Source organism: Rhinopithecus roxellana, chromosome 2, assembly GCF_007565055.1.
Source record: "Rhinopithecus roxellana isolate Shanxi Qingling chromosome 2, ASM756505v1, whole genome shotgun sequence".
NCBI lineage: Eukaryota > Metazoa > Chordata > Mammalia > Primates > Cercopithecidae > Rhinopithecus > Rhinopithecus roxellana.
The window spans coordinates 146,084,478-146,098,573 of record NC_044550.1 but is presented as its reverse complement, the minus strand read 5'-3'; the positions used below and the strand labels follow the sequence as shown (position 1 = coordinate 146,098,573).

At 40.5% G+C, this 14,096-nt stretch overlaps 1 protein-coding gene across 2 annotated transcripts in view; it reads left to right on the top strand.

Moving 5' to 3' along the window:
* The window catches only part of ATP8A1 (ATPase phospholipid transporting 8A1), a 267,599-nt gene continuing 253,503 nt past the window's right edge, over window positions 1-14,096 (top strand). For both annotated transcript variants that reach the window (XM_030921962.1, XM_010363768.2), the window contains exon 1: window positions 1-275. In XM_030921962.1, coding sequence (XP_030777822.1) covers window positions 227-275 — 49 coding nt within the window. In that variant the 5' untranslated portion in view covers window positions 1-226. The remainder of the gene's footprint in view (window positions 276-14,096) is intronic.

Below are 14,096 nucleotides of genomic sequence, written 5' to 3'. Positions count from 1 at the left end.
GAGAGCTAGCCTACCTCTGCGGACGCCGCCACCGCCGCCTTTCTCCTCTTGTCGGCGGGCGGGGGCCGCGCCCGGCGGCGGCTCTGCCCTAGGTGGGTGGCGCTGCCCAGGCTGCAGCTGAGCGCCCTGCGCGGCGCAGCCGGGTCTCCAGCGTGTACCGCGAGGTGACAGGTGCAGAGTCCGGGCTGAGGACCCACCTGCAGCCGCAGTCGCCGCCGCCGCCGCGATGCCCACCATGCGGAGGACCGTGTCGGAGATCCGCTCCCGCGCCGAGGGTGAGGGGCCGCTGAGGCTCGGGGCTAACCCGGGTCGGGCGGCGAGTGTGCGTGTGAGTGTGTGTGTTTATCTTGGAAGAGACCGCATCCCACCTCTTCCCCGTCGGCAGTCCGACTGTCGCGCCCAGCCCCTAGTGGACCCTTCCCCCCGCGCTGCCCCCAGTGCACTCGTAGACCCTTTCCAGGCTCCAGTACCTTCGAATGGGTGTTCTCGGCGGGAGCCCCGAGGCGTGTTTAGCACCGCAGTCACTGAGAGCACTCGCCCTGCCCACCTCCCTCCCCACCAGCTCGATTTCCACTCAGCTTCTCCATCCTATGTGAGCAGATCCCCAGCCCTCTGCCTCTGTCTCCAGCGCCCACCGTTTTGCAACCCCCTATCTGAGCTCCCAGCGAAGCGAGTTTGCTTTTCCCGGGCTGCAGAATCCTTTGATCCGTAGTCCCTTGCCTCTCGGAGCGCGTGGAGCCTGCATAGGGGCCGGGTGCCGAGTGGGTCCCCTGCATTACAGCTTCTGCAATTCTGCCTCCCGCAGCGGAGTCCCACCAGCTCGCGTTTGAGGTTTCGTTTTTGTTTCCCTTTTGCCCGAAACCCTCACTTCCACCAGCTGACCTGACTTTTTAGCCAGGTGGAAGCTGTTTTCTTTGCTCCACCTGGGGCCAGCTCTTGAATGGCCACAGTTGTCAACACTGAGCAACAGATGCTCCGGGGTAGAAGCAAGTAAGCTTTCCCAGGGCCCAGACTCTTCATCGTATCCGAGGAGCCATCAACATCCTGCCTGCCATGTGGCAGGCACTCTGTAAATATTATTTGATTTTGCTCGCGTCAAAGCCAAGACCATAAATATCCCAAGGTTTGTTTGTCTTCTCCCATAAACCTGTACTTGAATCCTGCAGAGGGTGAAATAACATGTTTTTCAGAAATCTATCTTGCCGTCATCACTGATTCCCGCTCTTCCTCCCCACCTCCATCTTTTAATGTAAGACGGTGGTAAAGTGGTTTTAGAAAAAAAAAAAAGATATATAAGTTAGGAGAATTGGATTTCAGGGGTGGAGACAGGTCATTTTTTCTCCTTAGGGTCTCCCTGAAAAATAGGGTCCCTGAAATTTTCTGATTGCAGTATTTCGGAAGTATTAAATGAAACTGCTGTGGGGAGAAGGCCACACAAGAGTCAAAACTGGCCTATGTACTACATAGGAATTTGGTACACACTGTCTTTTGTAATACGCCAAAAAATATATAGGGCATTATAGTTTTACATACACAGTTGAATACATTATAATATTTTTAAAATGCACACTAAAAATTCATTTTTTTTACATTTCTGAGTGAAATTAGTCATAGAGGTATGAAAATATAACGGTAATAGTTGGTGGTGTTCTTTTAAATAACAGTAATTGATGGGTCATATATTGTGGGAAATAGGGGGAAGAGAAAAAATCTGAGAGCACTGCAAAACCTGTGGCATGTGAGGGGATTACAGGGCTGCAGTACTGTTCTTGATTGACTTGTGTATTTTTCAAAGTACTTTTACAATGATTACCTTATGGAACCTTACAACACTCCTGGAGGTTGGTGAAGGTGGAGTGCCATCTGATAGTTGAGGAAACTGTGGCCCATTATGGTTTAGTAATTTGCTCAAGGTCAAGTAACTAGTTCAGTGACACATTTGGATTAAGAACTCTGGGAAAACAAGAACTGCTGCTTGTTTAATCTTCGTATTCTGTGTGCGGCCAGCACAGTGTCAGGGCCATAGTGGTGCTTGGTGAATAACTCTTTCCCCTGATATTGGTTGATTCCAGTTATTATAGCTTCAGCATTGTGCTTGGGACGGTGGTGAAGACAAATGATGATTCTGTGGGGCTGGCGTTGTAGCTCATTGCCTGCTCTGCCCACACTTTTCTTTCCTAAGAAATATAGTCCTACCTTTCCTAAGGAATATTCTCCTTTGAGAGAGGCCCATGCTGCCTAGATGGCCTTGTTCTGAACTGCAGCCTTTTTGGCCTCAGCTGATTGGACTATGGTTGGCTCCTGACCCAGGGGCAACCAATTCTTATGTGACTCAGACACTTGTAACCTTGTGGTTTGGCTCAAAAAGAGTCTCTGTGTTAATCATCTCTCTCTTGGAAACCTTAAAGTTAGAGATTTAGAGTCAAAGCAGAAGGGAACAGAGGTAAATAGGCTGGTAGGGGAGAGAATGGATGGCCATAATAGGTCATGGGAATGCTGCTGATAGAAGAAAGCAGAAACTGGGTGAGTAGAGAGATAGCAAAGAGAACGGAATTGATGGGCAGACACAGATCCTGAGAGAGGGTGGCCAGACCTTAAAGCCTGCCCTCCCCGAATTTTATAGCCCTAGTTCCCAAGTAGCATTAAAATAAGCTCTTTTTCCCCCACCTTGAAATGACTTGAATGGGTTTCTGTTCCCTGCATCCAGATTGGCCAGATGTATGACTGTCATGCCTGTAAGTTGTTTACAACCAAACTGAGGAGAAAGGACTTAAAAGGGAATAAATAGTCTAAGGGGATGTTGTTAATGGAACATTGTGCATGCCGTGGGGGGACGCAGGACCTGTGGATGATTAGGAATTTAGTACATACTTGTTCCTGAACATGAGGCCTGCCGAGTGAACATTTCATTGAGGTGTGATTTGAGATGAGCCCTCAAACAGTGCTTCTCAAACTCAAAGGTTCATAGGAATCACCTGAGGATCTTGTTAAATGCAGAGTCTGATTCAGGAAGTCTGGAGTCGGGCCAGAGTTACTACATTTCTGACAAGCTCACAGGTAATGCTGAAGGATGCTGGCCTGCAGATCACAGTCTAAGCAGCAGGATCCTAAAGGATACTGACATCTATTTCTATAGTTAGGAGAGTGTTGAAGACAGTCCTGATATGAACAAATGGAGAAAGTGAACACGGCTTATATCAGAGTTCTTAAGGAAATTGGCCGAGAGCATAGGGAAACTTGGAAGGAGTAGGCTGTAAGTTTGGATAGGTAGACTACTGCCAGATTACAGAGCATTTTAAATGCCAAGGTGAGTCATTTGGACACAGGACCAAATATATGAACAGGATCGTAGAGTTCATTGAATCTAATTTCTTATTTAAGTGTAACTCCAATATATAATATCTAACAGGGCCAGTTGGGTGCCACATCGTTATAAGGGAGGGACATCCTGAAAATAGTAACTTAGTAAGTCTGGAAGTGTGTTGGCTGGTTTGGAGGAAAGGGTATTGTAGATAGACTGTTGCAAAACAGTCTTAAAATGACAAAAGTCAGAATTAGTATTGGAGTGGAACAGTGAGAATGGGAAGGGAGGAATCAGATTTCTGACTGAATCATTAGCTAATTCAGCAGTTGTCTACTGAATTTCAACTACTGTTACAGGCAGGCACTTGGGATACTTCAGTTAACAGAAGAGGAAAAGTGTGGCCCCTGGAGGTGCTTACTTTCTAGTGAGGCAGGAGACAAAACACATACAAAATACGCTAATTATAGAGTTTGTTGTGTGGTAAATGCTATGAGGAAAATGAAGAGAAAGTGAAATGTTTAAGGTGGGTGGACGGATTGCAATTTTAAGCAGATTAGTTAGGCTAGTCCTCATTGAAAAGTTGGCATGAAGGAAATAAGAAAGTTGGCCTGGTAGGGATCTGGGGGAAGGGTGTTCCAGCCAGAGCAAATGCCCCAAGGCAGGAGAGAATCTGGAATTAGGAGTAGTGAGAGGAAGAATAGTAGGAAATGAGGTCACAAAGGTCATTATATTAGTCTGGTCTTAGGCTGCTAATAAAAACATACCCAAGACTGGGTAATTTATAAAGAAAAAAAGGTTTAATGGACTCAGAGTTTCACATGGCTGGGGAGGCCTCACAGTCATGGCAGAAGGTGAAGGAGGAGCAAAGGCAAGAGAGCATGTGCAGGGGAACTGCCTTTTATAAAACCATCAGATCTCATGAGACTTACTATCATGAGAACAACACAGGAAAGACCTGCCCCCATAATTCAGTTGCCTCCCACCAGGTCTCTTCCACAACACTTGGGGATTATGGGAACTACAATTTAAGATGAGATTTGGGTGGGGACACAGACAAATTATATCAATCATATTATAGGACTTTGCTATTTAGTGAATATTTAGTAAACATAGGGCAGGAGAGAGAAAGACTTTTTTTTAAAAGGCAATTCTGAAGCAATAATTTAGAATTCTAATGTTAATAAGTTACCATGGATCTTACTGGGAATAGCATATTGATATTTCATTGGTAATAACATATTGGTAATGTGTTCATAAATTAGCAGGGATCATATTGGGCTGGCTCATGAAGATTTAGTTGAGTAAATCTGTGGTGGGCCTGGGGATTCACCTTGTTAATGAGCCTCCCAAGATATCCTGGTGCTGGTGAAACACATTTTGAAGAAATTCCCATTACAGTCTTGAACTTGATTGGTTGAGAAAATCTATTAAGCAATAAGGAAATTGGGAAGAAGGATTAATAAAATAAGAGATTATACTAATTCAAATTTTGAGGTAACTGGGACATCTAGATGGACATGTTTCAAAGGTAGTTGGAAATTTTGAGATGAGATGTGGGAAACCTCAAACTTGGGAATCTTGAGTTGAGAAACAATAGTTGAAATCTGATAGTGGAAAAATTTGCCAGAAGGCAAGAGTAGGTAAAGCAGAAGACTAAGAATTTTAGGTCTCTTTATTTAGCTGTCCCAGATAAATCAAATGGGTGTTTGAACTTAGCATTTGTAATCTGGAAACAGACTGAAATAATGGTAGCTTACACTAAATAGTTTTTCTCACTCCTGTAAAACTAGTATGGAGGTAGACGGTCAGGGTTGGCTGTGCTTGCTACACAAAGTCATAAGGGATGTTGACTCCTTGTGCCTTTCTGCTTCACCGTCCTGAGAGTTTGACTTCCATAAAGTCACAGCATGGTTGCTGGGGTGCCAGCCATCATGTACAATAGTTTTAGCCAGGAGAAAATGGAAGGGTGAAAGACAAACAGGTTTTCCAGAAAGCGCCACACAAAAGCTAATGCTTATTTTACATTGGTTTCCATTTGCAGGGCAAGCTGGGAAATGGAAATTTCCAGGTGGACACATTACCCAGTGCTGTGTTACAAAAGGAAAAGGGTGTATGGTTATTGGGCAGTGTATTAGTCCATTTGCACACTGCCAATAAAGACAATACCCAAGACTGGGCAATTTACAAAAGAAAGAGGTTTAATGGATTTACAGTTTCACATGTCTGGGAGGCCTCACAATCATGGCAGAAGGCAAGGAGGAGCAAGTCATATCTTACATGGATGGCAGCAGGCAAAGAGAGAGAGCTTGTGTAGGGAAATTCTCATTTTTAAAACCATCAAATCTCATGAGACTTATTCACTATCTCAAGAACAGCATGGGAAAGACCAACCCCCATGATTCAATTACCTCTCACCAGGTTCCTCCCATGACACATGAGAATTGTGGGAGTTACAATTCAACATGAGATTGGGTGGGGACACAGCCAAACCATATTCCACCAACTGGCCTGTGCCAAATCTCATGTCCTCACATTTCAAGACCAATCATCCTTCCCAACAGTCCCCCAAAGTCTTAACTCATTTCAGCATTAACTCAAAAGTTCACAGTCCAAAATCTCATCTGAGACAAGGCAAGTCCCTTCTGCCTATGAGCCTGTAAAATCAGACTCAGGTTAGTTAATTCCTAGATACAGTGAGGGTACAGGCATTGGGTAAACACAGCCATTCCAAATGGGAGAAATTGGCCAAAAGGAAGGGGCTACAGGCACCATGCAAGTCCAAAATCCAGCAGGGCCATCAAATCTTAAGGGTCCAAAATGATCTCCTTTGACTCCATGTCTCACATCCAGGTCATGCCAGTGCAAGAGGGGGGTTCCCATGGTCTCAGGCAGCTCCGCCCCTGTGGCTTTGCATGGTACAGTCCCCCTCCTGGCTGCTTTCACAGACTGGCATTGAGTGTGGCTTTTCCAGATGCACGGTGCAAGTTGGTGGTGGATCTACCATTCTGGGATCTAGAGGACGGTGGCCCTCTTCTCACAGCTCTACTAGGCAGTGCCTAAGTAGGGACTCTGTGTGGGGGCTCTGACCCCACATTTCCTTTCCATACTGCCTTAGCAGAGGTTCTCCATGAGGGCCCTGCCCCTGCAGCAAACTGCTGTCCAGGCATCCAGGCGTTTCCATGCATCTTCTGAAATCTAGGCAGAGGTTCCTAAACCTCAGTTCTTGACTTCTGTGCACCTGCAGGCTCCACACCACGTGGAAGCAGCCAAGGCTTGGGGCTTGCACTCTTTGAAGCAACAGTCTGAGCTGTACCTTGGCCCCTTTTAGTCACAGCTAGAGTGGCTGGGACAAGGGACACCAAGTCCCTAGACTGCACATAGCAGAGGGGCCCTGGGCCCAGCCCATGAAACCGTATTTTCCTCTTAAACTTCTAGGCCTGTGATGGAAGGAGCTGCCATGAAGTCTCTGATATGCCCTGGAGACATTTTCCCCATTGTCTTGGTGATTAACATTCAGCTCCTCTTACTTATGCACATTTCTACAGCGGGCTTGAATTTCTCCTCACAGAATGGAATTTTCTTTTATATCGCATTGTTAGGCTGCAAATTTTCCAAAATTTTATGCTCTGCTTCCCTTTTAAAACTGAATGCCTTTGACAGCACCTAAGTCATCTCTTGAATGTTTTGCTGCTTAGAAATTTCTTCTACCAGATACCCTAAACTATCCCTCTCAAGTTCAAAGTTCCACAAATCTCTTGGGTGGGGAGAAAATGTTGCCAGTCTCTGCTAAAACATAACAAGAGTCACCTTTGCTGCAGTTTGCAACAAATTCCTCATCTCCATCTGAGACTACCTCAGCTTGGATTTCATTGTCCGTATCATTATCAGCATTTTGGTCAAAGCCATTCAACAAGTCTCTAGGGAGTTCCACACTTAAAGGCGTACCCGAGACTGGGCAGTTTACAAAAGAAAGAGGTTTAATGGACTTACATGGCTGGGGAGGTCTCATAATCATGGCAGAAGGCAAGGAGGAGTAAGTCAGATCTTACATGGATGGCAGCAGGCAGAGAGAGCTTGTGCAGGGGAACTTCCATTTATGAAACTATCAGATCTTGTGAGACTTATTCACTATCACGAGAACAACATGGGAAAGACCTGTCCCCATGATTCAATTTCCTCCTACTGGGTTCCTCCATGACATGTGAGATTTGTGGGATCTACAATTCAAGAGATTTGGGTGGGGACACAGCCAAACTATATCAGGCAGGCAACAGAATCAGTCACAGTGAAGTTCTCAGATTACCAAAGGCTCTTGCTTGGATAAAATAGAAACTGCTCTGGAGCTCCTACTTTACATATAATAAGGATTAAATTGTTCAAAACTAAAGAAGTGCACACACAGAAAAACTTCACATACCTATCCAGTGGTTTGCGTTTTCTTCTGTTGAATACTATAATGCTAAAATATAACGACATTTATTTTATTATGTAAAATATGTGCTAAGCGATGTGTCCAGAAGTTGTTTTAGGAATTGTTTTTCTAAATGGCAACTCTAAAATGTTTTAACTATGTAGAATACTATGTTTTATTTACATAAAAGGTAACAAAAGGAATAAAAAGCAATTTTTATAAATTTTATAAATAAAATAATTTATAAATTTTATAAATAAAATAAAAATCTTAGGAGGCTATTCTAGGTAAAAGATGACTAAGGTTTTTGTTGCTTTAAAAATCACTTATTATGCACCAGCTTTGTGCCAGCTAAATGGGTGGTGGGACAAAAGGATGTGGTGGATGAAGGAAGTCCCAAAGGAAACATGGAGATGAGTTCAGATATACCTTATACCTGAAGTAGCACTGTGTGAGAAGGTGTGTATGAGTATAGCGATACAGCATGTCATCAATATTTGAAAGTCTCAAAACAGGTGTCATTTTACTTAGTGTAATTTTGGAGATATAAGTGTATTAGATCTAATTATTTTAGGTTTTGTATCTTCAGTGCAGAATTCATGTTTTTTTTTTTTTTTTTTTTTTTTTTTTCTGTCAGTTCAAAAACAGAGTTGAAGCATGTACCTATGTTACAGCTATGGGAACGTTTGTGTGGGTCAGACAATGCTTTTGAAGTTAATGAAATGTTTGCTGTGTGGATCTCTATTCACATGGTTTCATTAGAATGTCAGTGACGTGAAGGCCACCGCTTTCCCCTTCGTTCTTTACCTCTATAGTGAAAGGAACCCAGACCTTCCAATGGTTGTATTCTCCAGGTAGTAAGCTCCCTAAGGGCAGGGGTTTTTGTCTGGTTTGTCCACTGATATATTGCTCCCCATGAGGACATTGCCTGGCACATAGTAGGAGCACAAGCATTGGTCAAATGAATGAATCTATGCCCTAAAGATGAAAATGCCTTATAATCCAATTTGTAAAATACTCTGAACTAAATCTAGATGTGCTTGGTACCCTCCTACTGAAACCTTAGCACCACTAAAGGAGCGTTTTTGTGAGATTTGTTCATTGTCGTACCCTCTACACCTAGTTTTGTCTGCCACATAGCCACCACTCTGTATTTGCTACATGAATGGATTACTCTGAGCTTTGTTTTTAATGGAAGAGCTTAACTTTAGTCTTGATAGAAGTACTACCTGCTCACTGGGAAAAACTCATGCTTCAAAAAGTCTTGCAGGAGAGAGTAAAATTCATCTCAAACTATGCCATCCAAATCACATTGTGATTATAAAATTTTATATACTTCATATAAATTTATATATTTACAATGTTAGAATTTTAGTATACATCCTTTCTGTTTTCCGGAAAATATATATTTGTTAGGAAGAATGAGGTAATCTGCATTATTTTTAGTAATTTTTATGGATATCTGTGGCAATATAGATTTGTGTAAATTTTGTCTGTTGCTAGTTTTATCCTTTATGCCTGGAATAGTGCTTGACACTTGGTAGCAGCTCAGTAAATCTTTGTTGAATGAACAGATCAATTTTATTAATTTTATAACAGCTTAGCATTTTTATGTTAGTACAGAATAACTTACTAAAGAACCCTATGGGTGGGCATTTAGGTCATTTCAGTTTTTTTAAACTCTTGAACAAGCATCTTTATATCTTTTTGTACACCTTTCTGATGGTTTTTTCAAAGTCCCTAGACGTAGAATTTCTGGGTAAAAAATATATATCTTTCTATGACTTTTGATACATATTTGAAAATTGCTAGAAAGATTATACTGGTTTACACTCCTACTGAAAGTGAATGAGAGTGCCTGTTTATCCCTTTTGCAGCATTGCATAGCATTTTTCTTCATCCTTATGAATATAGAATGTAAAAAGTAAGTCTTTAAGTTTACATTGCTTTATTAAGTTGAACATATTTTGGTAAATGTAGTGATTTTTTTCTGAATTGTTTATAAAGTTTTGTATTGAAGTTTAAGAACTTATATGTTAAAGATATTACCTTTTTCCTCATTCATAGTTTGTCTTAACTTTGTAGTGCTTTAGCAGTATGTAAGTTAATTTTTATGAAGTGTAATCTTTGTTTTTTTAAATTTCTGCTTTACTGTCATATTTTTCATTTCAAGATAATTTTTCAATTATGTTTTTCTTTTAGTACTTTTGGGTTTCATTTTAACAGTTATATTAGTAATTCCTGTGGTATTTACTTTGTGGTGAAATGTGAGTCCTGGATCTAATTTTTTCCTCAAATTATTTACCTGACATAATAACCACGTATTTAATAATCCTTTCCTCCCACACTGATTTGAGGTGCTTCCTTATGTATATATTTGAGTTGTTTTCTGGAGTCAGTCTCTCTTTCCCTTCCCTCCCACCTCTCTTTATTTTGGTCCCTTTTAGCTCCTGGTATCAAATTCCTTTATTGCAACATAATAAAAAATATTATCTTAGCTGTCCCATTTTCTTTGCTCTTTTCTCTAGGTTTTTCTGGGTTTTTTTTGTTTGTTTGTTTTTGTTTTTCCCCCCATAGGTGTATTTTTCTATCTGAATTTATGAGTACATCATTGAATCAAGTTAAAAAATGTTGGAATACTTATTGGAATTGCATTGTTTATAAATTTATATTAAGAGAATTGGCATGTTTCTTATATTGAGTCATGTATGTTTAGTTTCCCTCTTCAATTATTGCTACTTTGATATTGTTTTTCAGTTACTTTTTGTCTCTGTAGGTTTTAAAATTATATTGTATACCTTAAAGCAAAGTATCTTAAAATGAGGTTTTAAATTAATAAGATTTGACCAGGTATATGTTGGTTTTACTACTTTTTGAGAAAGAATGGTTCATTTTTATCTGCTGATGTGTTGTGGACTCTGCTTCCAACTTACTACTTTTATGGTTTCATATAGTGGCTCTGACATGATAGCTGAGATAATACTCTTTTTTCTCCTTTTTGCTAGGAATAAGGTGAAATTTAGACCAGCTAGATTTAACTAATAGTTCCATGGAATCTACTTACTGTATCAAATCGGCATTTATATCTGAGATCAGCACTAAAAAAAAAAACATGATCCACAATCAACCAGCTACATTTAAAATGTAAAAAGAAATAAGTTAAATGAATTTTAATACTATATATTTAATGTTAAATAATATAAGTAATAGTGTATTTAATATATAAATACTAATATGTATTGTAAATATGAATTTTCTTGGGCTCAATATATCCAAAATATTATTTCAATATTGTTATAAAAATTTACAAGTGATAATTTACATTTTATGTGCTACGTTTTCGAAATCTGGTGGGCATTTTATATGCATCTCAATTTGGACTATTTCATGTGCTCAGTAGCTACATGTGACTAGTGGCCACTGTATTGAACAGCATAGTTGTAAATTATACCTCTAGCGTATGCTTATTTTGTTAGGATTTACTAGAATTTTTCAGAATACAAAATTTTGTAATGGAAACTCATAGCTCAAAGTAAGCTTATTAGAAATACATACATAGATCTCGAGATTTAAGTCTTCAGCTCCCTTCCTAACAACAGAAGGCAGTCATGTGTGTATAAAACCTCACACATTATATTGGTGCTTAGATAATACTGCCTTTGACTTGGTCCTTGTGGCAATTTAGAGATTTTATGTAAGTACATTGTGGCATCTTTTGTAGCCTGTTTTGTTTCCATTTTTTAAATATCTTATAAAACATATTTGATAAAACACCCTGCCATGTCTTCCTATTCATTTTTATTTAAATGCTAGCATGAGATGTGAAGTAGGTAAAGCTCTAAGTAGTATTCTTTTATGTACAGTATCACCATCACTTGTTCTAAAGGGACAACTATATAGAACTTGGCTTCATGGATTAATTAGACCTCTAATTGACTTGGCAAAGAGAGGTGTCTGTTTTTAAATTGAGCCTCTGTTCATTGTTTTGTGTGAACTCTCTTTGAAGGAGATGACTGATCTTGATCCATCTGGGGCTGTGCTTAATAATATCAGATTAATTTGAGTGACAGCTCAGAATGTCACTAAGAAGGCCAAAGTCAGCCTGGGTTCTGGACCAGAATACCACTTTAGTGGGCCAGACCTGTTGAGAGTACAAGATTGACCTTTGTGAGTGAAGCAAGCAAACAGTGGTATGCATGCAGGAGTGAGTCAAAGAGATGGTTTGTTCTGATGTCAGCCTAGACCAGTTCAGCTTCTGTAATTGACCTAGGTCCCTGTGGATAATTCTGGTCCCGAAATAAAGCTAACGTTGTATAAAACAAATCTTCCAGCTTCTACAGATCATCTTTTTCCCTTGTCCCTTCCTTAACCCCACATAGATTTAGTCCCAAAAATCTTTACCATCGACATTTGAAGAGCTCTGATTTAGCACTATAAAGATGAGGCATGCACACCCTGTCACCACTTCCCTGACCCTGAGTGCCTGTTCCAGCAGCTTATAGAGCTCCAGGATGGGGGCCCTGCCTTGCTCTTGGTAGGAGGAGATACTGGTTCCCAACCCTAGCTTGGACTCCAGTGCTCAGCATTTGTGATCAGTTTTGATGCCAGACCAGGTCTGCCAAGGTTTCTGAGTATCATTTGCTTGCACTTTACCCACGATTGCTTTTGACCAACTCACCTGAACCCACATTGTTGCCCCATGCAGGAGATCTTCGGTTCTGAGTGTAGTTGTTGCCCATTTCCATTTTTCCTGGATCTCTTGCTCTGCCACTGTATTGTCATCCCAGTGGCTGTGACTAGTTGGCCCTTTCCAGTTCCCTTCTAGTCTGTCTCACTCTACTTTTTTTTTTTTTTTCTAACCTAGGCCATGTTCTGTCTCTGACCAAAGAAATGAAATGGGTTTAAGTTTTACCCAATCCTGGTGGCTGCTCTATATGTTAAGTTTAAGTTGGGTTCAGTCTACCGTCTATGCCAGAATGGCTGTGATAAATATTCTCAGTGGACTTAAGTCAGCTTTCCTAACTTGATTTTCATTGTTGTGGGTAAATGTTAGAGAAATGACATGAGGAGGAATGCCTCTGCTATCTTTAATGAAAAGTGTGTCTAATGTGGATAGGGCAGTGGGAGACTTGTGAAATGTGGGTTGTTTTTATAGCCACATCGTGTGATGCTCAACCCTGACTTCATAATTAGGGAGCTTCTAAACAATACAGATTCCTAAACCCATCCCAGAATGGTGGAATCAGTTGGTCTGGTCTATAGGGATAGGAACTAAGCATTAATATTTTATCTCCTAGGTAATTCTAATGTGCAGTGGTGTTGAAAACAGTGGTGTAGAACCTTGAATTTACTTGCTGGCAGAGAGGATAGAAATAAATTGTATACAACCATATAGGTTGTGAGCCAAGAAACCAAGAGCATTAGGTAGCTGGGTGATAAACAATTCACCAAAAATATTTATCAAAAAAACCCCAATATTTTTGGTAAATTGTATGTCATCCAATTAGCTAATAGGACTGATTATACTCCTAATTTCCCCTCTCAGAAATGATCAAGGTCATACATTAATACTATTTATTAGGTTTTGAAGACTTTCTTTAAAATTCTGAATTGAACATTCAATTCAGTGCAACTAAGTGAAGAGTACAACACATTTAGTTTATTTTTAGCTGGTGTTATATCTACTCTGGGAGCTTGTTCAATATGAGCTTTTCTGCAGTGTCATTACTAGTTTTTTGCTAACCTGCTTGCTTTTAGTATGTTGTAGTAATTAGTTGCTTTATTCAGCCTATATTTGTAGCCCAAATATTTAGTCATTTGCAGCTGAAAAAATAGCATAATGACTGGGTAAAAGTCTTTGAAATTTCTGTGGCAACTTTTTTTTTTTCAAGAAGTATGTTTTCATTAGTCTAGATTTATTGATTTATCCCATTATGACATGAGATAATCTTTTATAGGTTAATGTACAAAATGTGAAAACTCCCAATTTACCTGCCTTCCCTAGTTGCTGAGATGAGGCCAATTTTCAAGACTCCTTATTTGGCCAGTGTGTTTCTCGGTGGCCACTCTGATGGGCGCTGGGTTCTGGCTTTAGGATGCTGCCGGTGGCCCCTGCTGGGTGGGAGGATTATCACGTGAAGCTCTGGGGATGAGAAAAACACCATAGTACTGTAGATCAAGTGCATTGTGTCCAGTATTTGTGATTGCTGTTTATTTTATAGTTCTCTTCTGTCCTTATTTGTCTCTGCATCTAGAGTTTCCTTTTATTAGGTGATAATGTGATTTGTACTTTGCAGATGGAAATTCTTTTCAAAAGCCAGAATTTGATCTTGTAGAGGAGGGAAAGTTCTGAATTTGTTGGCTCAATTTAACCCCAGATGG